Raw genomic sequence first — 27,070 nt, 5'->3', positions numbered from 1 at the left:
GAGAACTCCCTGCTTCTGTCTCCAGTCCGGCCTCCCAGGATGACGTTTCAGTCTAAGTGACGGCTGCAGCCAATCACAGGCTAATAACAGGCTGCAGCGGTCACATGGACTGCCGCGTCATCCAGGGAGGTCGGGCTGGATGCCGAAGGAGGGACGCGTCACCAAGACAACGGGCGGTAAGTATGAATTTCTTTGACTTTCACAAGGGAAAGTGCTGTTCCTTCTCTCTATCCTGCACTGATAGGGAGAAGGGAAGTACTTTTACCGCAGTCCGCAGCAGCTAGTCCGCATCAATTTACTGCACATTTTGTGCAGATCCGCAGCAGAATCTGCAACGCAGATTCTGTGCGGCATTGATGCGGACAGTTGCGGAGGAAATCCGCCACGTGTGGTCATGCCCTTATCATGTAACAAAAAACATTTAGGACAGTTCTGAGAAACAAAGGGGCAGATTTACGAAGATTGGCGTTCCATATGCCAGTCAGTCTGAAGCCTGGAGGAGTAAGATGTCACAAATTTGTTAAGAGGGGAACACCTCTTAATAAATTTGTCACATCTTGTGCTGTCTGTGTGCCAGAAAGGGAAATCTACACAAGCTACAAGCGGACGTACCTTTCCGCTCCAATTTCTGGTGTAAATGAAAGTAAATTTGCTGACTGTGGTGGCCCCGCCCCTTCCGCTAAGCCCCACTTTTTTTTTTTAAAGTGGCATGAAGTGCAAACTAATGTGCTTCAAGTTGCAATGCATTTCACTAATATTGTATACGCCATAATCAGCAATTTTTTTTAATTGCCAGAAAACTGTTGTAAAGCCCTTCATAAATTCCCCCAAAACGGTCTCTGCCGGTGCTCCACTTTAAAAGAAATTTTGTCTGACAGACATTGATAAATACCCTGTACAGGTGAGAATAACAAGCCTCACCCCATGTCAGACCCATTGTGAAATGCAAAAGTCAACATGTCCCAGCTCTTGATAAATATGGAATAAAGAACCTCAGAGAGTTTGCAGGACATTTTTAGGCCAAATTCACATTTCAATAGTTTTTCCTGCAGAATTTTTTTTTTTGCAAAAGAGAAAACTGCAGAAAGACCTTATGTAAAGTCTGTATGCTGCAGTTTCTTAAAAACATTGCATTCCTTTTCTGCCATGGCTTTACCACAGATTACTCCCATTGGGGAATAGGTTAACTATGTATTATACACAGTTTTGCTTCCATAATAGGTGTGAGGCCATGGTGTCCCCTGTGACACCATGTTCTGCTGTATGGTGCTCCGTCAGGTGCTGTACGATATGCTCCCCTAGAAGCAATGCTTCTAGAGGATGAACGCTCCATACATACGGCATCAGATAGAGCATGCCACAATTTTGTATCTACTGGATCCGTACAGAATCCAACAAAAAAAACAAAAAACCTCTGTATGAAATCTGAGGCCTCATACACTTCTATGGATAACCTATTACAGCTCCGTAAAAACTGGAGCAGTAATACGGCCATGTGCATGAAGCTTTCATTCCAGATTTACAGCGGAGACACAGTATAGAGTAGAATGGATATAAATGCTGCTTACTCTACAGTGAATTCGTGTGTGCCCACAGGGATACAGTAGACAAACTGCATAGCACTCCAGAGCCGATGGAATTCTACACACTCATCCACATGCATCACACCATTGCTGGGCAGTGGTCCACGCCAGATAGGATCATCAAGGAAGGTGCGAACTCTGGTAAGAATCACTTCAAACATTGACAGGCCACAGCAAAGTCGCTCTTTGGTCAGCAAATCTCCTTCCCTAGCTATGGCAATTTGCTGAAAAAATACAATAAAATTAAAACCATCTTGTGTCCAATGTTTCCTCTTCAAATAGCAGTCTTGCACAATGTATAGGACTACACAAGTCAGAGAGGACCCTTTGTTTTATTCAATGTATATGTTACATGTAATGATCCTTCACAGGATTTATGGGACACCTCTTAAATCATTTTCTCATACTTATGCCTTTACCAGGTCATTCACTATGCGAGCAACAGGTCTACTGCACCTCAGCAACAATGTCAAATGGGCTCTTAATAGAGGATAGGAGACAAAACATGGCAGCTTTACTGAATGGGTATGGAAAGCAGATGCAGGACTAAAACCCTTTAATATTTACTATAGTGTGTGTCCATGATGGATCATAGAAAACAGCAATATCCGATATTAATCAGCACGTACCTGAGGAGTCCCCAATCTCTCTATGAGAGGCACCAGATGAAGTGGAGCATACTTTGATTCTAACCTCTTCATCTTCGCTTCCAGCCGTTCTCCGTCTTATGTCAAACAATACAAAAATGGAAAGAATCATATGTAAATGTAACTTCAGGCTAAATATTGCCCAAACCATACAGAATCATTGTAATAAGATTCTTACGAACAGCCTGATTTTGCTTATGTTGTAAGTTTTTCCTCAAATAAAAAACAGAGCATGGACTATGGCTTTAATGCTTCCTGACACTCCTTAGTTTAAAGCTTGAGACTAAAATAGATTTAAAAAAAAAAAAGACCAGAAATAGGGAACCCAAAAAAAAAAAGCTCTACTGCATATGTGTATTGTTCCATATATAAATCTCTGTTATTTAATTTACACATGAGTGATTCTTCCCATCAGAAGAATACAGGTGATACAGTACAAAATACATGACAAACAGCGCCAATATCTCGCTGTCAGCAGCTACATATAAATAGTAGGATAACAGATTTCCTTGCCGCCTTTAATGATAACTATCTATTGAGAAATGATTCACAATTCTGCTGTATAAAATGTAACATGGCCCCATACCAGGGTTTTACAGGGAATGGTAGCAGACCAACGCCACTTGTCACACAGAGGCATACCTTTAACATGGACCCTGGGAAGAATGTTCTGGAAAGGTGCAGCATGAAGCAGGTCACACACCTCTTCTAGGGACTAAAAATAAATAAATAAAACCGGTAATTTCACTTCCAATAAAGAGGTTATTTCGATAGATCCTTTACAACCATTTTTCATACACGTCCCAAAAATTGCTGTCACATTGAGCTTTTAGTTATTCTGTGCTTGTTAAACTAGCAGCCAATAAATAATAACATCTTACAATTAGTGTCTAATGTTCCAGCTAAATTGCTGCACTCCAGTGACTCGGCTAATTCTGTTGCTACGAAACAGTGAGCTTTGAAAAGCAATGTGAGTAGCCCGTCATTTTACAGGACTATTCAGCCCTAGAATCATAAATCATAACATCTCTTGTAATCCCACAGCAGGAGTGCTCTCAGATTGCCGTGATTTAGTAAATGCAGAATAATGTTCTGCCAAGGTGACCAAGCCACACGTCATACGGTCACTTATGTTTGCACAAGAACCTTGACAAGGTCACCAGCTGACATGGTCATATAGCGGAGAGATCAATGGAGAATAATAGGAATGATATCACCATTATATGCACGATTATAAAAGGTTTATTGAAGATGGCAGACCATTATCAGAATTGCAATTATTTCTATACCAAACGGGCTGTTCTTTCATGAAAAGAATCAAACATGATTAAGCACTGTAAAGCAATAATAAGTAAAAACAAAAACAGTCAATAGTGCCATATCATACGTAAATAGATGTATACTGCAATGTGATTGGACCCAAAAGACCTATCATGTGTTTATAAAAGACAATAAATGATTACATCAATGAGGCAGACAATTGGATTTTTGTACCTGTAAAGTCCGGTAGATCGGTAGAATCATTGAGAAACAACACCATGAATGAGCGGAGAGGTAGATGCGTACAGCCCTCACCACAAAGTCTGTAAAGCATGCACTCCTGCGGGTGGAGCAAGACAGAAGACAGAAAGAACAATGTCCTTGTTGATATGAAAGGCGAAAAACCAAAGAAAATATGGGACATAATACCACCTTATAGTCGTGAAGGACAAGGAAGGAACACTTACAGGAGCGAGCTTCCAGTTTCAAAACCCTTCTAATGGAGGTAATAGTCACAAGAATAGCAACCTTCCAGGAAAGAATACTTGTAGGAGGATCATATAGGGGTTCAAACGAGGAGCTTTGCAGAGTATCCAGGACCAAATTAAGATCCCAGGGAGTTCACCGGAGGGTGAATGGGGGTACGCAGTGTGCAATTCCCGGAAGGAAGGTCTTTTATCGGAGCATGAAAAGCGAGGGTTTGTTGGAACAGAACAGATAAAGGAAGATTTGCCTCTTCAGGAAGGCCAAGTGGAGAACCTGCTCTAAGCAAGACAGGAGGAAGGACAGGCTTAGGAGTGGAAAAGAGGAACTCACGCCAGTGAAAGTAGGCCTTTTAGGTACGATGCTATACCTTTGCCGATTGGGGTTTCAAGCTCTTAACATATTCTGTATAACAGACTCAGAAATTTCCCAAAACCTCTAACGAAGCTACTGTTAATGCTGCTGTTCAAACACAGCGGAGGTAAAAGTCTGGTGGAATAGTGGACCTTGGGATAGGAAATGGGGACAATGTACCTGCAAACTCCAAGGGGCTTCCACCAGGAGATTGATGACCCTGGCATGCCAGACTGGGCATGGCCTTTCTGGTGTGTTGAGAATGGTAAGGCCCTCTGAGAAGATAAGGGGACAGATATAGGAAAGTGAACTTGTCCTACAGGGTGTAGAGAGAGACCACGGTGACCGTAAAATGTTTTTGAATCCTGGACACTAACCGTAGAACTTTGTGTTTCAGACATGAAGCAAAGAGGTCCACGTCTGGGGTCCCCTGCTAGCGTCAGAGTTGAAAAAAAACCAACAACTCTATAAAAGGAGACCACTTACCTGGATTGAGCTACTCCGGTTTGAGAAAATCCACAGCCCAATTGTCCATGCCAAGAACGTGGAACACGGATATATCCAAAATGTGGGCCTACGACCAGAGTAGAATCCGAGGATTGCTGGATGTGGTTTATCCCCTGGTGGTTCAAGTATGCCACAGACATTCAATTGTTGGGATTGACATTCAATCCCAGAAAGTTTAATCCTGAAGACGACGACCCTGGAGTCTGAGGGCCGAATAAGTTAAACAAACAAAAAACCCCAAAAACTATCTTTGGGATCCCTTAGGAGCGTATAATCCCAAAGGCGATTTTGGGGGAGAAAAAAAAAACAACTTTTTCTCTGTCACCTCAGCAATAATTTCTTCCAGGCGCTTTGCAAAGAGCCTACTCCCAGCAAAGGAGAGACCGGTGAGGGTCTTCTTATAAGAGGATTGCCAAGATAGCTGCCATGGCTTTTGTGAAAACTCAGGGCGAGGTAGCAAGTCTAAACACAAGATGTAGATAAATCCAAAATGCTGAGGCATAGGTACCGCTGATGTACAGGGTAATAGGTGTTGCAAATGTTAATGGAAGAGGAAAAACTCACCCTTTTCCAGCAACCGGACTTGGATGTGAAAAATTCTTGAATCGTTTTAGAGTTCTGGACTTGGAAAGGGAGTAGCGAGTTCCTGAGTAGAAAGGGAATCTATGGCAGAGTAAAGCCATCACATGAGTGTGTTGAGTAGAAAAAAAAATAGGAGGAAGGGTGAAGAATTCTATCGTATAACTGAATGACCTTACAAACTCTGGCGTTGTCCACATGAAAAAAAAACAGACCTCGTGGAAAAGAAGATGTAACCCCCATCCTACACCACACGGGCCAAAGGAGTTCTGGAAGTGTTCCATTTAGTGGTACATGCATGCAGCTGCCATGATAATTTAAACTAGAAAGATGGCCTTCCAGAGTCTAAGGGTAAAGGGGACGACTTCTCTGCCCACAAGAAGTTGACGCCACAAATAAAAATAGCCCATGGTGCAGCTGCCTAGCCCAGACAGTGCAGGCTTTGCTAACCCAAAAGAAAGCAACAGTTTGCCAACTCAGCTCTCTGGCCGTCACAAAAGCTAACTTTGAGAGAGAATCCAGCTTTTATCAAGGGGGTTACTGAGCGAAGCAACATCAGATAAGGAAAGCATGGTTCTTTTAATCACAAAAATGGAGGATCCACAGGAGGGAAGATGTAACACCTGGCCACCAGGTCTCCTAGATAAGAAAACTGTAAATATGGACAAACGACAGTATGGGCACATCCATTCCTTGGAAAGAATATCCTAAAAATCTTCATAAAATGTGAACAGCAGCAGGTGGATACCAGGGACGACGGAAGGAGACCTCCTTCTGGACAGAAGATGGATCCGTCCTTAACTTAGTGTGTTTCATACTGACCAGATCCGATCCTGCATAGCAGAGACCAACCTGGAGTCCGTGGAGTCGTCAGATGAAGCAGACAGATGTTGACCAGAGAAAACCTTCTCGCAAACAGATCTGCAGAGAACATCTCAGCCTCAGCTGAGGAAGACGACAAAGACCAGACTGGTGAAGTCCTGGGTTACTTTGTGTACTAGCCTTTGGAGAAGTAATGTAGCAGACTTGCTAAGTGGGTGGTGTCTGCCTCCTACAGACACTATGCTAAACTGATAAGCCTGGTGCCCGCAGGAGGGGGTATAGTCAGCATAGGAGGCAAAAACTTTTTTCAACCCAGTGTCAGCCTCCTAGTGGCAGGGACTATTCCCATGGTGCTTAGTCTCCCATTGATATGAACCAGATTGTATTACAATATACTGTATAAACATTAAAAAAAATGGACACATTTACTCATTGCGGTGAATGTCACATCATATTAACTAGTCTGTAGCAGAAGTGACCTTAAAGTCTATGGACACATTTTGTGCAACTTCTTTTTTTATTACAAGCATTCTAGGCTTGTAAGAGGTTATTTTTAAAAATGGTGACATGTGGAAACAGGAACACAGGACAATACTAGACATGAAATTTGCATCCTACATTTACTGGCAGCAGCAGGCAGGAAGGCCATAGTACAGGTCTGGAATCACACCCAGGCCCCGCATCTCCATGCTTTCTTGGACAAATTATCTTTTTATGATGAATGTGGATTGGGTGGAGGCTTCCTACCACAAGGCGAAACGGGTCCAGACGTTCTTTCAGATATGGGGGGGGGGGGGTTTCATATCTTTATTATCTCAACGCATAAAGGATAAAATACGTACATGCTTCCAACCCACGACATGGTATCAGGAACAGAGGTTAGTGGGGGAAACGCCGCTTTTAGGCTTCCATTTATACCAATACTGTGAGTCAAATGGTGATATGTAGGTAGTTGGGGACACGGGATGGATGACACAGACTTCTAAAAGGAGGAATAGGGGGACACCACATGGTAACAGGAGAGGCGGCGGGCAATGGAGGTTTAATTTTTTATTTTTGATATTAACTTATGTTATTCTGTTTGTTTTCTTTACTTGATTGTCGAATTTGGCCCACAGTTGTGTGGCCGATACGCAGGCTAGGCTGCATGACTATTCCCTTTCTGAGACGAGATATGCACGGAGGCGACAGTTGTGTTGATGGCCGCACTGGAATTTCCTTTCCACTGGGAGGTCTGAGTAGAAGATCTCCCTCCTAGTCTGTTGCTTTGCTAATAAACCATCTTGAGGTCATGTAGAAGTACTCGTTCTGCTTATAGGCAAATAGAGCATACTGTTTGAATGTATCTACTTGCCTGACTTGCATGTCAGTATATGCTTTTCAAATGCGCTGGGTCGCTTGCAACAACAATATGTTGTTACTTTGTTGTTTTCGATTGCAATAATAAAAACAATAAAAAATAAATAAAAAGCCATCTACTGTCCCTGACCAGCTCCTGCGGTAGACTATTCCATAGATTCACAATTCTCACAGTAAAGAAGGCTTGTCACCTCTGCAGGTTGAACATTTTTTTTCCAGACGGAGGGAATGCCCCCTTGTTTTTTTAGGGCATTTTACATGGAACAGGTTTTCACTATATTTCTTGTAGATGCCATTAATATATTTATATAAGTTAATCATGTCCCCCCTTAGTCATCTCTTTTCAAGGCTAAATAGGTTTAATTCTTTTAATCTTTCCTCATAACTTACATTCTCCATGCCCTTATTAGTTTCGTTGTTCTACTTTGTAAACTGTCCTTCATGTGAGATATTCCCCTTAAAAGGAACACTCCAGAAAAACGGACGCCCTGTGTTTTGCCTAGTGAAAGGCCTGGGAACTACACAAGTCTAAGCTTAGTGTATAGGTTTTTGCCAAGAGTGTTACCCATTAACAGTCAGCTGAAAAATCTTCCTGGTCAGTATTGGTAAATGTTAATGCCACTCATGGCAACATTTACATTTGCAATGCCTAGCGCACGGCTGTCGGCAGAGTCGTTTCTAAGCAATGATGATGATGCTTTTCCCAGATTATTGTTGGGATAACAAATGTCCATCAGACACTCTGGAGACCAAATGATCAATGGTTTTAAAAATCTTTCAGTGTCAGTCTGAGATATTTTGTTATCTGAACTACTCGATGTAGCGTAACTAGAAACATGGCATTAACTTATTAAAGAGGTACATTTTCCACATGTAGTTTTACCTAGATTACTATATATGAATTCAAAACGGTCTTACAGAATGTGTTATTGGAGACTCAAGAAAGATGTGGTTATTTCTGTAAATGGGCTATGTATAGAGATTCAGCTTATTCTACATACCAGGCTTTGTTCTATCAGAAGGCAGAATAGGAGGGCATTGCCTACTTCCCTCAGATTTTGAAAGCACACAGTCTTCAACTCAGCATATTCAACTATATCCTTCAATTGATGATGGAAAAACTCCAAGATACCTAATGTGCAACACAAAAAAAAATAATTTAATTAATATTACGTAGATCATCGAAATAGAGGAAACACCAGTACCAATTACGGATTGTCACACGTGAACAGACCCAGATTTACACTAAGTTAATAACAGGGGAAAATAAATCTTGGGTGACCAAGAACACCCCGTTACCATATTTATAACATGCATAAAAGAGTGAAACATCTAAGTATAAAATAGTTTGTATATTTTATTACATCCTGCCAAACCTTTAAGTAATTTGTGGACAGGTAAGTCGCACACTATAACTGCTTTTATTTATTTTTATGACCATGTAATTAAAGAGGCTCTGTCACCAGATTATAAGCGCCCTATCTTCTACATAATGTGATCGGCGGTGTAATGTAGATTACAGCAGTGTTTTTTTATTTAGAAAAACGATCATTTTTGACGGAGTTATGACCTATATTAGCTTTATGCTTCTGACTTTCTTAAAGCCCAACTGGGAGTGTTTTACTTTTTGACCAAGTGGGAGTTGTACAGAGGTGTGTATGACGCTGACCAATCAGTGACCAATCAGCGTCATACACTTCTCCCCATTCATTTACACAGCACATAGTAATATAGCTATATCACTAAGTGCAGCCACATACACACAAACTAACGTTACTCAAGTGTCCTGAGAGTTAATAGACATTACCTCCAGCCAGGATGTGATGTCTATTCAGAATCCTGACACTTCGGTAATGTTTGTGTGAGATTTACAGCAAGGCAATCGTAATCTCGTTTTAAATGACAGTTTACGCTTGCCTTGCTGTAAATCTCACAGAAACGTTACCGAAGTGTCAGGATTCTGAATACACATCACGTCCTGGCTGGAGGTAATGTCTATTAACTCTCAGGACACTTGAGTAACGTTAATGTGTGTGTATGTGGCTGCACATAGTGATCTAATAAGATCACTATATGCCGTGTAAATGAATGGAGAGAAGTATATAATGCTGGTTGGTCACCGATTGGTCAGCGTCATACACTTCTCTCCACAACGCCCACTTGGTCAAAAAGTAAAACACGCCAGTTGTCTATTAAGCAAGTCATTAGCATAAAACTAAAATAGGGCATAACTCCGTCAAAAATTATTGTTTTTCTAAATAAAAAACACTGCTGTAATCTACATTACAGCGCCGATCAGATTATGTAGAAGAAAGGCCACTTCTAATGTGGTGGTAGAGCCTCTTTAAATGCCTACAAATAGGTGAGTGAACAAATGGACAATGTGACAGGAAGTGTCAGAGCGCAAGAGACACCCTGCACATTTGCCAAGAAAAATTAGGGGTGTTAAAAAAATTGTGTGGCTGATTTGCATTTTTTTTTAACTTTTGGAATTGGTTTACATCCTGCAACATCCATGGGCATTGTTTAGTACGTTCAGTGAGAGATTCAAAGGGGATGACTGTATCCATGAACCTTCTAGATTCCGACTTTATAATTGTGAAAGCATTGTTATTGATCAATGTTTGAGCGGCATCAAATCGATGAACTTACATCATGTACCTTTGCCTCAATGTCAAACGATGTCCTACCTAGCAATTTAATACTTTGGTTTAAAAAGGATGGGGAATATTTATCAATATATTTATTTACACCAGTTTTCTTGCATATATACTCTGTCCACATTCTGTATTTACAAAGGCCCTTTGCCACTTATTCCGATGTTGGGATGTGTTGGGAAAAATGAAGGGGACTTTAGTATCACACATAGTATGACTTTTATCAGCAATCTGTTAACTAGCATTGTTTTTACCCTATGTCACATTCATCAACATGGCGTGTGCCCAGTTGACAAAGGTGGCGATCACTGCACGAGGAGGTACACGGTGTGCTAGCATTAATAAATCGTCCCCAATATTTCAATGGAATCATTTCAGTATGTTTACTAAAAAGTATACGGACATGTTCAATCTACATAAGGAAATCTTCTGGAATGTACTACACAACTCAGACTCAACGCAGACTAAACATCATGAAGTTCGGCAGATGAATTATCTAAAATCCAGAAGTGTTACATGCGAAATTCATGCGAGTGATTTCTCCTGTAATGTTTATTTCAGATCTATGCAAAAAATATATATCCAGAAACATGTACAGGATTAGTACAAAGGATTAGGACCTCAGCCCCATCTCTAGATCACAAATCCCCTGACACGACAGATGACACATTTTAGCCCTGTATCGCTGATTTTCAGTAAAGCCCAAAAAACTGTTTAAAAACTGGCCTTTATAAATTAACAGCACTTTTTTTTTTTTTTTTTTTTTTTTTTATACTAAAGTGTGGGGCCAGTAACTGGGATAAGTGGCAGATTAATTTGCTGAAAAGGCTTCATCCATAGTATGCATGTTGTGAGGAACTACTCATTTCTGCTTGATAAGAATAACATTACACCTTGACTTCCAGACCCCAAAATTTCACAAAGCATCTGCATAGTTTTTCTATCATGCTGGATTCTATGTATTTCTGGACCGATGTGAAAACAGTTTAGTATCTGCAGTTTGCACCCTTAAAAAAAGCACTGTCTTTCTACATTGGTAAAGGTAGCAGCATGTGCGAATCTTGCCATCCAGTTCAGAAACTAATTTAAGGTTGTCTAAATCACATTGGACAAAATCCAAGCAATAAGAATTCTGGCTGATAAATTCAACTGTTACCATCATCACTTTGGCCGGATAGTGAAGGTGAGAGGGCACTGCACACTGGATTGAAGAGCACGGACCTTTTCATATAAAATCCATATATACCGAAAAATAATACCTCCGATATATCAATTTTTGAACACTATGGCAATGATTATTATCCATTCAGCCACTGACGTGGGGGTGATAAAATTTAATTCCCAGAGCTCTCATCTTTGATGCGTTCAAGGATGTGAAAACAGGGCTTTGTGCAGACTAGTCAAGCTCGAACACCAAACCTGGCAAACTGCATGCTCCTGAAATAAACTAGCTATGTCAAAATCTTGCAGAGGTCACAGGTGCTCATTTTCAGAAGAAGGTTTGTAGGGCAGGCGTATTCTTCTATTGTGGACAGCCAAAGGCAGGCTGGCGAGATAGAGATGGAAAAATTGACGATCTCTTACAGAAGAAATAAAAAGGAGACATTTCTAGATCTATTTTTTAATTTTTGTGTGTATTATTTACAGTATGAATTTGGCTTGGCATGGGGAATGGCATTCCTTTTTGGCTATGGCTTGGTCATGGAAACCCAACCCATGAAGCTCCTGAATGATGCGTTCACAGGTAGTTTGGAACTCAAGTGTTACAACAGAGAATAGACAATGTACTTTAACAATTTATAGTGGAGTAGCAGATTTACATTTTGCCTAAGATTTTAGTTGGAAATCAAAGATGGATTATTGAGTTTTTATTGTATTTTGTTACTATGGATATCAGACTGTAAAACCAACCTTTCAACACAATAGGTAAAAGATCCAGTTTTTGCACTCTGATCAGTGTATAGACTCGTCCACCCACCAGCATTCTCTGGAAGAATAGTCACTGACATTCTGTTTTGTTCAGTGCTGCATTACATCCGTGCCGACATGAAGGTTAATGCTGTGCTATTTTAAGAAGCAGCACAATATGACAGGCAGCTCAATGTGGAAAACACAAATGTGAAATGAAAATTATTTACCCAACAGCCTTCTAAATGAATGCCCTCAACAGGCATGGAAGAAAAAGTCTGATGAAACAATTGTGACATACATATGAGGCAGCAATTTACGTTTTGTCCAATAAGCTAGTTCTGCATTTTTCCACACAAATGCTTAGCTGCATTTTTATTAGTCCAAGCCATGGGGCATTTCACACAATTTCAAAAGCTAAGCAAACAATGTCTATTAATTGTTAATAAGGAATTTGAAAACAAAAGAAAAAGCAAAGGGGATGTCTGATTTTAGCCCACCGATTAGAATAGGAACAGACTTCTGTCCCACCGATCTATCAAAAAGGAATCGTCCAAAGAGGACCACCCATTTAACGTCACAGTAAAGAAAATGGAACAACTTGATTCATTACATACAAAATACTTTTTACCTTCTGTGGGCAACTTTACAAGCCTTATTTTCTTCTATAAATACTTCAGCCCTTATTTGTAGGAAAAACTGGCCTTGAATGGCCGCAATTATTTTTCCGAATAGTACGAAATTCAACACTGCACACACAACATTTTCATTATGATAAGCATACAAAACAGGAACACAATGTCCTCATCTGAAGTGAGCTTTTTTGACAAAATTACAAGAGAACAAACCTGGGGAGCCATACTCGTGTCTGGGCAGCCTGCAGATCTTAGGCATCACTTCCATCAGCGTATGGACATACTGGAGAATGGTACCTTGCAACTACAAGTAATACAGCCATTGTTAGTCACATAATAGTTCATGCATGAGTTCATATAAATAAATGAATAAAATATGAGATCCTTCACATGTCATTCATTTTAAACATGCAATTAACTGGTCTGTGTAACATTATATGTTTTCTTTAATGCCGCTGTTACAGGAATGCACATATAAATAAAAACGAAGGCCCTGTGCGTAACAAGTTTATGCCCTATGTTTAGCGGAAAAGCACGCATAAGGTTCATTCAGTTCGATAGAGGCCAAAACCTTGTCCTGAAGGTAGGGTGGCCTCTGCTGCATCAGGAAGCACCAGTGTAACTTTCAATATAGGGACCGCTACGTCACTTGGTTCTTCACAACGTATTCGTTAAACAGAGGCCAGGGACGGGAATTTGTAGGAGCTGCACACATCATAATCATGTCCATTATTTTTCTAGCCATGTCTAGGTTAGTAAAGAGTTTTAATCAGTTCTCACAACATGTAAACACCATCATGCAGTTTATTACACAGTATAGTGCATTTACTACATGCGTTCTTATTCTATAATTATCCCTGGCCTCTATAAAAATTACACTTCCGCCATTTATATAAATAAACGTTCCTCCATCAACAGAAGGCGACATTTCGGCTATACACAGGATGAGGAAAAGCCCCCAGAAGTATGGAAATATCTGCCAGCCTCCCTTGGTGTAGCATCACTGCGGGCTCAGGCCACAGCATCCAGGGTCCGAATTCTAGGACTTTTCTTATCTGCAAGCGCATGAGTCCAAGTTCAGCATGGGGTTTGGCAGGCAAACAATGTGCAGCGTGTCCGCTAAATAATAAAGCAATTTTTTTTAACCTACAGTGCAAATTAGCGGTTGCCCAGGCTAGTCACAAATGGAGACCAGAGTATAAATTGATGTCCCTATTTGCAAATTTCTAGGTTTACAATGGTTTGGGATGCCATCTGGAGCCCTGACTGAAAGAATATCAGACAACCAACTTGTTGCAGTAGCATGCTGCCACAGGATAAGGTCAGGGCTTACAGACTAGAGTCACCATGTATACCAGCACAATAAAAGTGACTCCCAATCTGTATATGGCTCCTAGAGCAGATAACAATCAGACTACTCCTAATTGGGTGCTCAAATGTAAAGTTCCTGAGGGTGTAGTAAACCGCTGTACAGGACCATGGAGGAGATAACGGTGCATTTGATGGAGGAGATATATGTGCATTGGCACTGCTGTAGCAAAAACTACTCTGTGGACACTGCTATGTCATTATTTTTTAAGAACTTTCAAAAATTGCATCCATTAATGATGATACAAAAAGAACTACTCACCAGGCTCTTCACAACTTTCAGCAATTCTTCCATCACTACAGCAATACCTTGGTATCCTAAAAGACGGCAAATCACTTTAAAGTGTGGAGGACCGACAAAGTTCCGGTAGTTACTAAAGATGCTGTTGTATGCCAGGTTCAAATTCTGTGAAGAAAAAGTTTTGCGGAGATACGGACACTAAGATTAAGTTGTAGACGTGCAAGAAAAGGACTGCTCAACAGATCGCAACGAGATAATAGTAAACTATAAATGGGTAACACTTGCTTTGGGGTGAGAACATGGGTGACATTTTATTAGTAATAACGTTAATAATGATAATATTCTAGATGTTTCTGGTGAGCGAGAAAAGCAAAGAAGAATAAATAAAACATTGGTTTGGCTCCTATGGATATTAACAGAGTTTGGTGCAATAATGAACTGTCCTGATTTTTTTTTTCTCAGAACCATTAAAAGATAAAATTATCTGATATTTACACCCCTTAGTAAACATATAGATTTCCATCTATATTTGTCTCTCGCCCTCTTTATACATTCAAATCTATATATATACTAGACATAGGGTGAGCAGTTACATGTGCCTGGTTTTCTTTAATTTCTAATGAACGCTTAATATAGCAGATGCTGTACAGATTAAGCATGACCCTGTTCTGAAAGATTGCTTTGGCAAACGGAGCTTTGATTGTATTTAATTAAAAGCCTCAACCATGTCAAATCAAGCCTCAGCAGAAGAAGAGACTGAGTGCGTAAAGGAGCGGATCCTTGGCCATCTCACCTCTTATAAACTCTAATTCTAAATATAATATGTGGTAAAAAACAACAACATCCAATCCACAGCTAATTGCGGTATCATAAAATACAGAAACTCAAATATTAAAACAGAGCTGAAACAAACTTTACATATCACAGCTGAAAAGAGGGGAGAACCTTTACCCAATTATGTAAAATCGCCCACTATTTCCACAATATGAAAAATGATACCCAAAGTATGATGTCACCTAATAGTTATTACATGTATATAAGCTGTACGGTGGATTCATGTACATAATTATCAATATCAAGTGTGCAGGCACCGTGAAGTTTGGATGGTTCTATCTTTTCACTCTTATTTCGTTTCCAGACAAGTGGCACCAGGCCAACACTACCTGGAGCCACATGACTGGAGACCGTGCAGTAGATGTTTTATCTATTATACATGGCAGCTGCCTGAAGAACTGTGGATGTACACTGGCAACAGGGAAACGCATCGGGAGGAAAAGAGCAGGTGTAAGTCGAGTCCAGTCATCGTTTGGTAAGGGCACCCATGTCGGTGTGTAATTTTTGGCAGTTAGGAAGGGCATAATAGATGTACAAGAATAGGGATATTTAACGTTCTATTGTAAATACTGGAACAGCAATTATAATTTTGGCCCTGACGACTGCCATGAGAGAAGCCGCATCTGAAACAAATCATGTACACATGGGAAAAAAAACAAAAACACACATAACTACTATGGCTGTTGAAAATAAAAGGGAAAAGAAAGGAACATCCACATCAGATAGTGTCCTGGACATGTGAACTGATGTTGGGGAACAATGGACATGACCCAACCCTATACCTTGTATACATCTAATAACTATTAGGTGACATCATACTTCAAAATCACCCAAAAAACAAAAATGGATATGCAAAAGTAAGGCTCAGTTCACAAGTTGCGTAAATACTGCGGATTTTCCGCAACGGAATTCATTACAGAAAATCCGAAGCAAATACAATAGCATCAAAGTGGATGAGATAAAACAAATCTCATCCACACGCTGCATAAATACAGAGCAGAAAAAAAACGCTCAGAAACTTACACGCAGTGCGGAATTTTATTCTGAGGCATGTCAATTTTATTTGCGTGAACGCTGCTCACTTGTTGCGTGTTTTCCCCATTGAATTCAATGGGGAGGTAAAACCGCAACAAATAGCAGTTTTTGTGGTTTTTCCAGCGATTTCACAGCACAAAACACAACTCAGAAAAAAAATAAAAATCTGATACTTACCCAGGTGTCTGTGTTTTTTCCTTCAGGCCAGCATCCTGGGATGATTCATCCCATGTGACCTCTGCAGCCAATCACAGGCTGTAGCGGTGGTCACACGAGATGAAATGTCATCCAAAGAGGCCGGCCTGGATGACGTCAGAGGGCCGGCCTCCTGGGATGACTCTTCAGACACTTCATCCCATGTGACTGCCGCTTCACCCCAGGGAGCACAGGGCAGATATGCTGTGTGCTTTTGCTTTGCCTATCCGCCCCGTGTGAACTTAGTCTAAAGCTTATGTTTTAGCCTTTTTTTAAAAAATATTTTTCATCTATTCAGCTGTGATACATAAATACATTACTTAAGCGTTCAGAAAAAAATAAAAACTATACTTCAATGCGATGTATCTGTAGTTTGCATGCTTCGTCTGCTGACCAAACGACATAAGGTCATAGGACGGAAAAGGATTATTTAGATACAGATTTTGCAGCACTCCAAGTTCAAAGTATAAATTGTGGATTATTCAGACATCAAAAAGGTGCAACGTTTCAATCCCACATGCTTGAGAAAGATCCCAATGTGGGATTGAAATGTTGCACCTTTTTGATGTTGTCTCAATAAACCACAGTTGTATACTTTGAACTTTCAGTTCTGCAAGATCATGTTGAATGAGAAACAAAGTTCCTGAATATTCATATTAAAAAATAAGAAAACATTTTGACTCACCATTATATGTTTGTGGAACAGCGCCTGAACTGGTAGTGTCCCATTTAAACATTAGATTTAATTATGTAACCTTTAGGCCAAATGCACACAATGCGTATTCGGATTGTAATACAGAACCAGGAAAGTAAATGAGATCTCAAGTAATGTCATCTAGACGTTGCAGAATTTTTCCACACGTACATTCACCTGCGGTGCGTATTTTAAAATCCACAGCATGCAAATTTATTTTGTGTTTCCACTTGCAAATTGTATGACAATTTAATAAAAAAAAGCACCAAAATATGCAACATAAAACCATACCTACAGATTTCCACATCAATATGTAAAAACCGCACCTAAAAAAAAAACCTGCACTATTAGGTATGGATTTTACCTGTTTTGATGCAGATTTTCTGCACCAAATTACACAACGTGTGCATGTTTTTATGACATGTAAAACCGTTTATTTTGTTTTAGATACTACTGCACTATGAGGGGCCCCGTGTTTGTGTGTCCTTTTTCATAAGTTTAGCAACGAGGACGTTTCAGTCCAGTCTTGAACTCAATGGTCATCAGAGTGTGGTGGAGCCCGAAGTATTGGTCTAGAGCAGGGGTCTCAATCACGCGGCCCGCATGCGGCCCCTGGGGCTGTCATCTGCAGCCCGCGGGACACAGAGTCGCTAGTATCGGCTCTGCTCCGAGACTCTGGAATTCCCTGACATCGCTGTCCACATATGAACAGCGATGTCTGGGGCTTCCCCAGAGCAGGAGTCCCGGGCAGAGCACTAGTACAGGCTCTGCTCCGGGACTCTCTGGAATTCCCTGACATCGCTGCCCATATATGGACAGTGTGTCAGGGTCTTCCCCAGAGCGGAGTCCCGGGCAGAGCGCTAGTATCGGCTCTGCTCCGAGACTGGAATTCCCTGACATCGCTGTCCACATATGAACAGCGATGTCTGGGGCTTCCCCAGAGCAGGAGTCCCGGGCAGAGCACTAGTACAGGCTCTGCTCCGGGACTCTCTGGAATTCCCTGACATCGCTGCCCATATACGGACAGTGTGTCAGGGTCTTCCCCAGAGCGGAGTCCCGGGCAGAGCGCTAGTACAGGCTCTGCTCCGGGACTCTGTGGAATTCCCTGACATCGCTGCCCATATATGGACAGTATGTCAGGGTCTTCCCCAGAGCGGAGTCCCGGGCAGAGCGCGATTATCGGCTCTGCTCCAGGACTCTGGGGAAGCCTCTGACATCGCTGTCCATACATCGACAATGATGTCAGGGGCTTCCCCAGAGCAGGAGTCCCAGTGATGTCAGGAGAACAGCTGGAGTCCCAGGAAGAGCCTACTAGCGCTCTGCCCGGGACTCCAGCTCTGGGGTTGCCCCCGACATCTGTCCATATATGGACAGTGATGTCAGGAGCAGAGCTGGAATCCCAGAGTGCCAGAAGCGGCTCTGCTCCGGGACTCCAGCTCTGGGCAAGCCCCTGACATCACTGCGGCAGCACCCACAGAGGGCACTGCGGCAGCACCCACAGAGGGCACTGCGGCAGCACCCACAGAGGGCACTGCGGCAGCACCCACAGAGGGCACTGCGGCAGCCCAATCTTGACATGTGTGCTAACTGAGCCGCCGGACTGCATTTAGCGACACTTAAACTGGATTGTTGAAATAAGCACGTGGAGAAATATCTCAAATTTTAAACCTAGCGGTATTATTATAGTAATGTAGTATTATTATTATTATTATTATTATTATAGTAATATAGTGTTATAGTAGTTCAAATAACTAATTGATTAACAATAATTTTGTATTGTATCAAATTTGAAAGTAATGCGGCCCGTCAACTTCCCATTTTTTCTATATGCGGCCCACTTACCCGGCTGAGTTTGAGACCCCTGGTCTAGAGCATTAGTATTACCATAGTCCACTGGTTACCTATGGTTTTTGTGTCACCCCACTGAATGACACATCCTTCCCCTTCTCCGCTCCAACGAATCTGGAGCAGAGAAGGGGAGTTCTTCTGTTATAAGACGTAAATATTATGTAAATATGTAGTGCCTCGACATTTTGGAGACAATATTTGCAGGCATATATTGGGGGGGGGGGGGGTGAAAACCTGTTAAAGAATTTTAGTTTAAAAAATTTATTGTAAATGTTGAGAAAATTGTATAAATACAGCTTGCGGCCAAAACACGCTCATTCTCTGCTGGATGAAACGTCATTTTTATCATCTAGAGCTGAGGCACCTTCTGTATTATAACAGAAGACCGCCCCAAGACCTACCCATGCTCTTCATGCTAAACCATTGAGCAATATGTTGAACCGTAGAGCTGTTTATGCACAAGGGGTCATATTTAGCGATCATGTAAACCCACTATGCACAACACGGACAGGTTTAATTTTGAAATTAAGAGTTTAGCAAATAAACCTATACTCGCCTTTTAAATCCCTAGTGCCAATATATTTTCGAGGTTCCTGCCAGGCTTTGTTTACATTGTTGCGGCGATGACGTGCCATATCGTTACGTGATCAGTGCAGACAATCACTGGCCTCAGTGGTTATGTCACTAGGTAAGGCACGTGACAGCTGCAGCGATGTAAACAAACCAAGAAGTGAGGATAGATGTTATTTTTTTTAAACTCTGAAAGAGATGGGGGAAACCTAGTGAAGCTGTTAATACACTTAGAAAACAAAAACCAGTAGGTCAGTGCAGACCATTTTCTCTAAATCTAGGATCGCAGGTTAATGCCTGTCAGTTAGAATAGGTTATTTATTAAATCACCATCATATCCTGCAGCGCTGTACAGAAACTAATGTGAATGCAATAGGGCTGACCTTCTAATATTCCTGCCTCAAATCTGTTGTCACTTAGAGGACATGGAAATAAAAAAGATACAAGCATACAAAAAAATTAGATAAGAAGATAGCAATAAGGGATCACAAGAAAATGAGAAAGTCATTTGTGGCACTGCTCATGAATAGCCTGCAGTGCCTGTAGTAGTGATCTGCCTTGGAAAGAAAATCTGTCCTATCCTAATGACAGCTAGCTCCTGTCTGTCTAGTGATGATCTCAGAGAGAGGGGGGCAGTTCCAGAGTTCAGTGCTCTCCTCTCCCTAAATAAGAGGACATAAGGCGATGTGAGAGAGGAGCTGAAGAGGGGGAGGGTTAAAAAGGAAAAAAAAAATCTTTTTATGTCTTTTAAAAACCAAGGCAACCAAGCACTTAGAGAATATGCGCTCACATGTGAATTCATACAGCAGAGACAAAGGAGTCGTTTCACCAGTGTCCCTGGAGAACGAGAACACAAGTGATGGGCACAGGGAGCTGGCAGACTGAGGAATGCAGGAACGGATAAGCCACAGGTGCAAATCACATCAAATATATTACAGCGAGCAGTGAAACCAGAGCCATCCATTCTGAAGACGACAAGTTCACGTCTGAGGTAGGCAATTACTTTTTAACTTGGACCATGATAATTCAAGAAGGATTGAGTATCCCACCAAGACTGATATTTTCCCAATATGTTATCATTGTGTTATTATAATCTGCTCATCTGCTGGAATCATACATTCCATTTAAAAATCTTTCAAGCGATCATTTGCGCTAAGCTCCTCATTAAGAAATGAAATCTGTCTGTTGTGCATAGCGAGTTTACATTATCGCTAAATCTGACCACCTTGTGCAATGGTGCAGTCACCAACGCACAGAATAATTGGACCATCTAGTGCTTGTGACATCTCCATGTGTATGGAAAGAATATGTCTACCAAACCAGTACCGAACTAATAAGAAATGTACAGAGTATATCATTCGGAGCATATATTGATTTTATTAATAGCAGACAACCTCTCAAACAGCAGACAGGATATTATAAACCAATAGCAGGTTCACAAACCTTAACTCTATAACAATGGTATTTCATTTCTGTTATTTTCTTCACACAGACATGCTGTACAGCTGTGTCTGTAAATAATTCGGGAGTTAAAGCCTTTGCAGCTTAGCCCCCTATTGCAGCTGTCTGAATATAACTTTGTCTCTGACATAAGCATGTTGGATCTTGAGAGAATACTTAGCATAGATTAATAAAGCTCAAGTGGTACATTAAGTATAATGGATCTATTTATACAATGTTGAAATAAGATGTGGTCCACGAGATAACGATTTACAATAGAATTCCAGATCTAAGAACACAAGAAAAGCAATTCAGGTCAAAAGGACCAAAATTACCCTTAAAAAACCCCCCCCAAAAAACAAACAAACTATAAGTTTGTATTTGTTTTGATATATTTTGCTCCTTTGATCTAAATAACAATAGTAGAAATTGGCAATTGTAGGGAAGCTGGTTAATTTTGGTGTTTTTTTTTTTTATTGGTGAGATAACGGAGGCACAAAAAAATCTATATAATAATTTTTTATCAGCAACACAATCTAGTTTGCTCAAGTGACAGAATGAGCATAGCTTGTTGAATTTACCGTAAGACTGGAGTTTGGAAAAACTTTTCAGAGAACAGCTCGTTTCCTTGCACAGGAACAGAAGAAGTGTTTTTTTCTTTAAACAAAATTACTCTATAGTCACAGACGCTGGATAACTAAATTGTCTCAAAATGATTATCTGCCAATTTATAACAAAATACCATAAACTAGGAGACTATCTTGCATGTTGATATATAAAATTATACACAGATCGTGGACAGAAGTTATTTAATTTTTTTTTCTTTTTCTAAAGTTTTTAGCTGGCGCCCCATTATTGAGCTCATCTGAAAGCATTAGAACACTACAATGGTGATCTCGGTCCAGAACATCACTGCTAACACAGCCATGGTCATCTGGCCAACAATCCCTAGCTGCGTCGACAGCTTCTACAGCATCATGTACCAGTCTAACTGGAACACAATGATGTCTGGATACTCCAGAGAACACTTTCAAAAGCAAGAGAGGATTCCAGCAAGTCGGACATTCTATATTGTTGAAAACCTCACCCCTCTCACGACATATATTCTGTGTGTGACCTGTCAGTCTGCCAACCCCACCAGTGACCAATGCAAGATCTTCCATACTTCAGCACAAGATCCAGCATCAGTCAACAGCAAGAAAAAGGATCTGGCTTTAGGCATCTGGCTCACTAGCAGCATCATACTCCTTATTATAGCCTGCATCCTCCTCTATGGATGCCTGCATATATGGTGGCGCAAACGTCAAGAACGTGCAAGAGCACAGAATGCAGAAAGCAATGACAGAGACGACAAGAGGCAAGCATGGGTGAGAGATGAAAAATCTGTTGAGAATTATGAAAAGCCAGTCCTGCTACCTGTGAATGAGGACAAGAGAGAAGAAACAAGCATAGATGGGACCCTTGTGGCCCCCACTATCAAAGATCCATTAACTGCTGATGAATTTAATAGCCTTAGCCCTACTGATGATGAAGAAGTAGCTGTACAACCAGCTGCAGTGAACTGATCTTTTAGTAGAATCATATACCATAAAATACAATAATCATATACGTACATATATTTCCATACATGTATGGATTAAAAGCAATGCATGCCAGTATATCTGTTATGTGAACAAGAATATTTAATTATGCTCCAAGAGTCATTCTGTATTTAGCTTTACACTGGTATATATTCTAGTCGGGACTAAGGGGCCAGAAACGTATAGTACTAGAAACTACTTTCTGAGCAACAGAGACATTAAAATATGCATTGAAGAAGTGGTAGATATTGTGGACTCTCTAGTTTACTCAGCAACAGATTTTTTTTTTAATAAAAGTGTATGAATGTGTAAATGGCTGACAAAACAAAATATTTTTTTTTAATTCACATTGGAACAAAAATGGTCCCAAAGCTCAAAGTCAAGAGCATCGATTGCAATTGAAAGAGGACAACTGATGCCGAGATGTTATTGGGGAAGGTACTAGAAATTTCTTCTGATCATAGTAAAGCTGGCCCATACAGGATTTTTAAATACTAAAAATAGAATAGTCCCTTCGTGCGAACAAATTACAATTAAAATTGAACATCTGATGAAATTATTTCCCAACCCGATGGTATTTCATCAGGTAATTGATGCTGGGAGAGCATGGTGTGTTGTTCTTTGGCTTAGCAAGCAGGGTAGCCCGCTCTATGAACTATCAAGGCGTCACAAATAGGCTTCTACCTGGCTATACACGTTGTGCCTCATGATGTACACACTATCCCTCCATGTTTCACACACTTGCACCCCATTATCCATTTATTTCTATTGAGGCACTTCACTCATTACTGCCCCCTATATTTCACTTATAGTATTACACTTGCACACAAACCATTTATTATTTCTTACTACACATCCCATGCACCACACACCACTCCCCTCAAGACTAGTGGGAGTGGCTATTCTTATTTAAAGCACCTGCTCACACTCCATCAGTGTTTCTGAGCTGGCTGTGTCCATTTGTAAGTATGGCCTTTTTCGGTGTTTTTGTATATGTCCCCTTGTTTTTATCGTTTTAATTGAAAAATGGTTGTTTGTACTATTCCAATTATAAGATAATCACACATTTTCATTAAATCTTCCTTACACCTGACGAAATATTGTTGTGTATGGCCAGCTTAATATCCAGTAATCCAAACAATAGGTCTGTAGTTAGAAGAAGTAAATCTGCTCAGGATCACCCTCTATGAGCTAAAGTGAAGAGCCGCTGAGTATCATATAGCACATGGAAGGACACGACCGCCATATAATATTTCAGCTGATTTCCGCGCTGGCTACACTGTCAGAATGGGTTGTTGTGATGGGAAAACCCCTTTAAATGAAAGGACCTAGCAGTGTACAAACCTCTTTCCAGTCACAGAAACTGGCAGTAAGGGCCTGTTCACAACAGCGTTCCGGGGTTCCGTCGGGTGACACTTGCCAGATATGGACTATAATATCTTATATTACTATTATATCTAAGGGCCTATTCACATCAGCGTTGGCTTTCCGTTCCGGGGTTTCTTTCGGAGGTTTCCGTCGGGTGAACCCTGCAACGTAAAGTCAAACTGAAACCACGGCTTCCGATTCAGTCACCATTGATATCAATGGTGACGGAAACATTGCTAATTGATACCGTTCGTCACCATTCCGGCAGGTTTCCGTTTTAACAACGGAATCAATAACAGATATCGGATAATGGAATTATTGATATCAATGGTGACGGAAACGGAAGCTGTGGTTTCAGTTTGACTTTCCGTTGCAGGGTTCACCCGACGGAAACCTCCCACGGAACCCCGGAACGGAAAGCCAACGCTGATGTGAATAGGCCCTTAGATATAATAGCAATATAAGATATTATAGTCCATATCTGGCAAGTGTCAAGCAAACTTCAACAGAAACCATCAGTACAGAGAGGCACAGATAAGTCTGGCAATATCATCCTCATCATTTATGAGAGTGTGAGAAAGCAAGAGAGCGACTATTAAGGGTTTTGTGAAATTACCCTTTACCCTATTCTTAATAGTTCAGACTAGGCTACGCTGACATACATTCATTGATAGAAGTGGCTGTTAAAACCTTCACCTTTTGACAATGATCACACTATTCTGTTTTGTTCTTTGAAAGTTTTGATAAACTATTAATTTCTAGGGTGGTAGAGTATAATTGTCTGATTGTGGCCGTATATGTCGGATGTGTATAAACAATGCATTACCATGAGCCACCACAGAATATATTACAGGTGATAACGGTCGAACAGTGCAATAATGACTGTGCGTTTTATCACATGGAGCCCGTGCCTGATAAGATTCTTGCTTCTATCCTAATATGAGATTGAGGACTAGCCTGCAGTATAGGTGCAAAAACGGCAAAAATATTGGTTAGGGAAAGAGAGTCCAATAAATAAAGGAAAGACAACAGCAAACAACATTTTTCAAAGAAGAAAGGTGAATTTCTTCTGTCAGCAGGCAATTTGCTACCCTGCATTAATATAACCGGTCCTTATCGAAACGTAAACAAAAAAAATATGTGTGTAATTATATACACACACACACACACACACACACACACACATATATATATATATATAAAATTATTTATTACACACACATTAATTTTTATTTCTGTCTCTTGCAATTCTTTGATTTATAATTTTATAATAGGATTTGTTCTTTTTTTATCTATGTGTTATTTGTTTCCCTAGATCACTGTAGCAAAGCGATGGCAGAAGGCTTTTGTCAATTCACTAAGATAATTAACGTTGCTAGGTACAATAATTAAAACCTGTAGGGAAGCCCCGGGCTGCAGGCTATAAATATTCAAGAGACTGGGCAAATTAGAAAAAATAAAAATCGATATGGTAATTGTGTAGATAAAGAAAAAAAAGACCGTGGTATACCAGCAGGCTCAATGTTATGAATGTGTACATAATACTTTCTTGTGACTTGTAATGAACAACATTATCTTTTGTACCTCTGTGCATACATACATACATACATATATATACACAATGATTCATAAGGACTGTGTTTTACACCGTAATCGGCTGCCAAGTTGAACTTCAAACGCTTTAGCCATGGCATTAGAAAAAGCTATTAGTTATGAAGTTGAATATTCAACATTTGTAGCAATACTGCAGGGATGATTGTGCATCATTCCTAAATATCAGACCCTTGACAATCATTCAGAGGATTAAAGGGGTTGTCGGACATTAAAAAAAAAAAGAATTAACCTCCCCATCCGGAAATAGCATCACACTTGTCCATGGGCTGTATCCGATATTGCAGTACAGTTCCATTCTAACGCATGGCTCTGAACTGCATTACCAGGCACAGACCACAAACAGGCGTGGTGCTGTTTCTGGCGAAAAAGTTGTTGTCTAATCTCAGACAACTCCGTTAAAGAGACTTTTCAGCTAATAACAGGTTTTTGCTCATTTAAATGTAAAGGGAGACTTACATATAGATGGCAGCTCTGGCGTTCAGATGCACCATTCCACCGATATAAGCGCCAGTCACGTGATCATGGAACTCTGTTTTTCTTTCAGAGGGCTTTTCAATGGGTGGGTCAATTACATTCCACGCCGCACGAACCCCTCCCTCTCCTCTACATCTTGCTGCTTGCAAGCAGGATACATTTGGTATAGTATGATGCGCTGACCACTGGGGGCGTGTTTAGGATAGAGACAGGTGGTCGGAACTACTGACTCCCAATGAAAAGGCAGAGCGGATGTAATCACGTGACTGGTGTGGATAACGGGAAATGGGGTGGAACGGCGCATCTAACCACTGGAGCAGCCATTTATATGTACGTAACTCTCGCTTTACATTTAAATAAGCAAAAACACGTTATTAGCTGGAAACCCCCTTTAAAGATGCTCTGTCACCAGATTATAAATTCCCTATCTCCCACATAATGTGATTGGCGCGGTAATTTAGATAACAGTGGTTTTTATTTTGAAAAACGATCATTTTTTAGCAAGTTATGAGCTATTTTAGATTTATGCTAATTAGTTTCTTAAAGAGGCTCTGTCACCACATTATAAGTGGCCTATCTCCTATATAAGGAGATGGGTGCTATAATGTAGGTGACAGTAATGCTTTTTATTTAATAAAACTATCTGTTTTCACCACTTTATTAGCGATTTTAGATTTATGATAATGAGTTGCTTAATGCCCAACTGGGCGTATTTTTACTTTAGACCAAGTGGGCGTTGTACAGAGGAGTGTACCAATCAGCGACCTGCACTCCTCTCCATTCATTTACTCAGCGCATAGGGATCCTGCTAGATCCTTATGTGCTGTCTTATACTTACACATTAACAATACTGAAGTGTTTAGACAGTGAATAGACATTCCATGGAATGTCTATTCACAATCTCTGCACTTCATTACTCTGTCTGTGGTAGTTACAGCAGAGGAAGCGTGAACTCGCTGTAAATGACAGGTTACAACGAGATCACGCTTCCTCTGCTGTAACTACCACAGACAGA

At 40.6% G+C, this 27,070-nt stretch overlaps 2 protein-coding genes across 3 annotated transcripts in view; one reads left to right on the top strand and one right to left on the bottom strand.

Annotated features, from left to right (window-relative positions):
- The window catches only part of CYFIP1 (cytoplasmic FMR1 interacting protein 1), a 109,053-nt gene that overhangs the window by 4,694 nt on the left and 77,289 nt on the right, over window positions 1-27,070 (bottom strand). For both annotated transcript variants that reach the window (XM_075852575.1, XM_075852576.1), the window contains 6 exons: window positions 14,425-14,568; window positions 13,008-13,098; window positions 8,596-8,726; window positions 2,873-2,945; window positions 2,213-2,307; window positions 1,569-1,807 (listed from right to left, as the gene is read on the bottom strand). In XM_075852575.1, coding sequence (XP_075708690.1) covers window positions 1,569-1,807; window positions 2,213-2,307; window positions 2,873-2,945; window positions 8,596-8,726; window positions 13,008-13,098; window positions 14,425-14,568 — 773 coding nt within the window. The remainder of the gene's footprint in view (window positions 1-1,568; window positions 1,808-2,212; window positions 2,308-2,872; window positions 2,946-8,595; window positions 8,727-13,007; window positions 13,099-14,424; window positions 14,569-27,070) is intronic.
- FNDC9 (fibronectin type III domain containing 9) lies at window positions 20,213-22,912 on the top strand. The gene is made up of 2 exons (XM_075852573.1): window positions 20,213-20,570; window positions 21,854-22,912. The coding sequence occupies exon 2, from the start codon at window positions 21,907-21,909 to the stop codon at window positions 22,582-22,584; it is 678 nt and encodes a 225-aa protein (XP_075708688.1). The 5' UTR covers window positions 20,213-20,570; window positions 21,854-21,906; the 3' UTR covers window positions 22,585-22,912.

Source organism: Rhinoderma darwinii, chromosome 2, assembly GCF_050947455.1.
Source record: "Rhinoderma darwinii isolate aRhiDar2 chromosome 2, aRhiDar2.hap1, whole genome shotgun sequence".
Classification (NCBI taxonomy): domain Eukaryota; kingdom Metazoa; phylum Chordata; class Amphibia; order Anura; family Rhinodermatidae; genus Rhinoderma; species Rhinoderma darwinii.
This window is presented reverse-complemented; position numbering and strand designations above follow the sequence as displayed.

Bases quoted from the DNA above. Each gene is read 5' to 3' on its own strand.
- FNDC9 (XM_075852573.1), top strand. From the start codon at position 21,907: ATGGTGATCTCGGTCCAGAACATCACTGCTAACACAGCCATGGTCATC.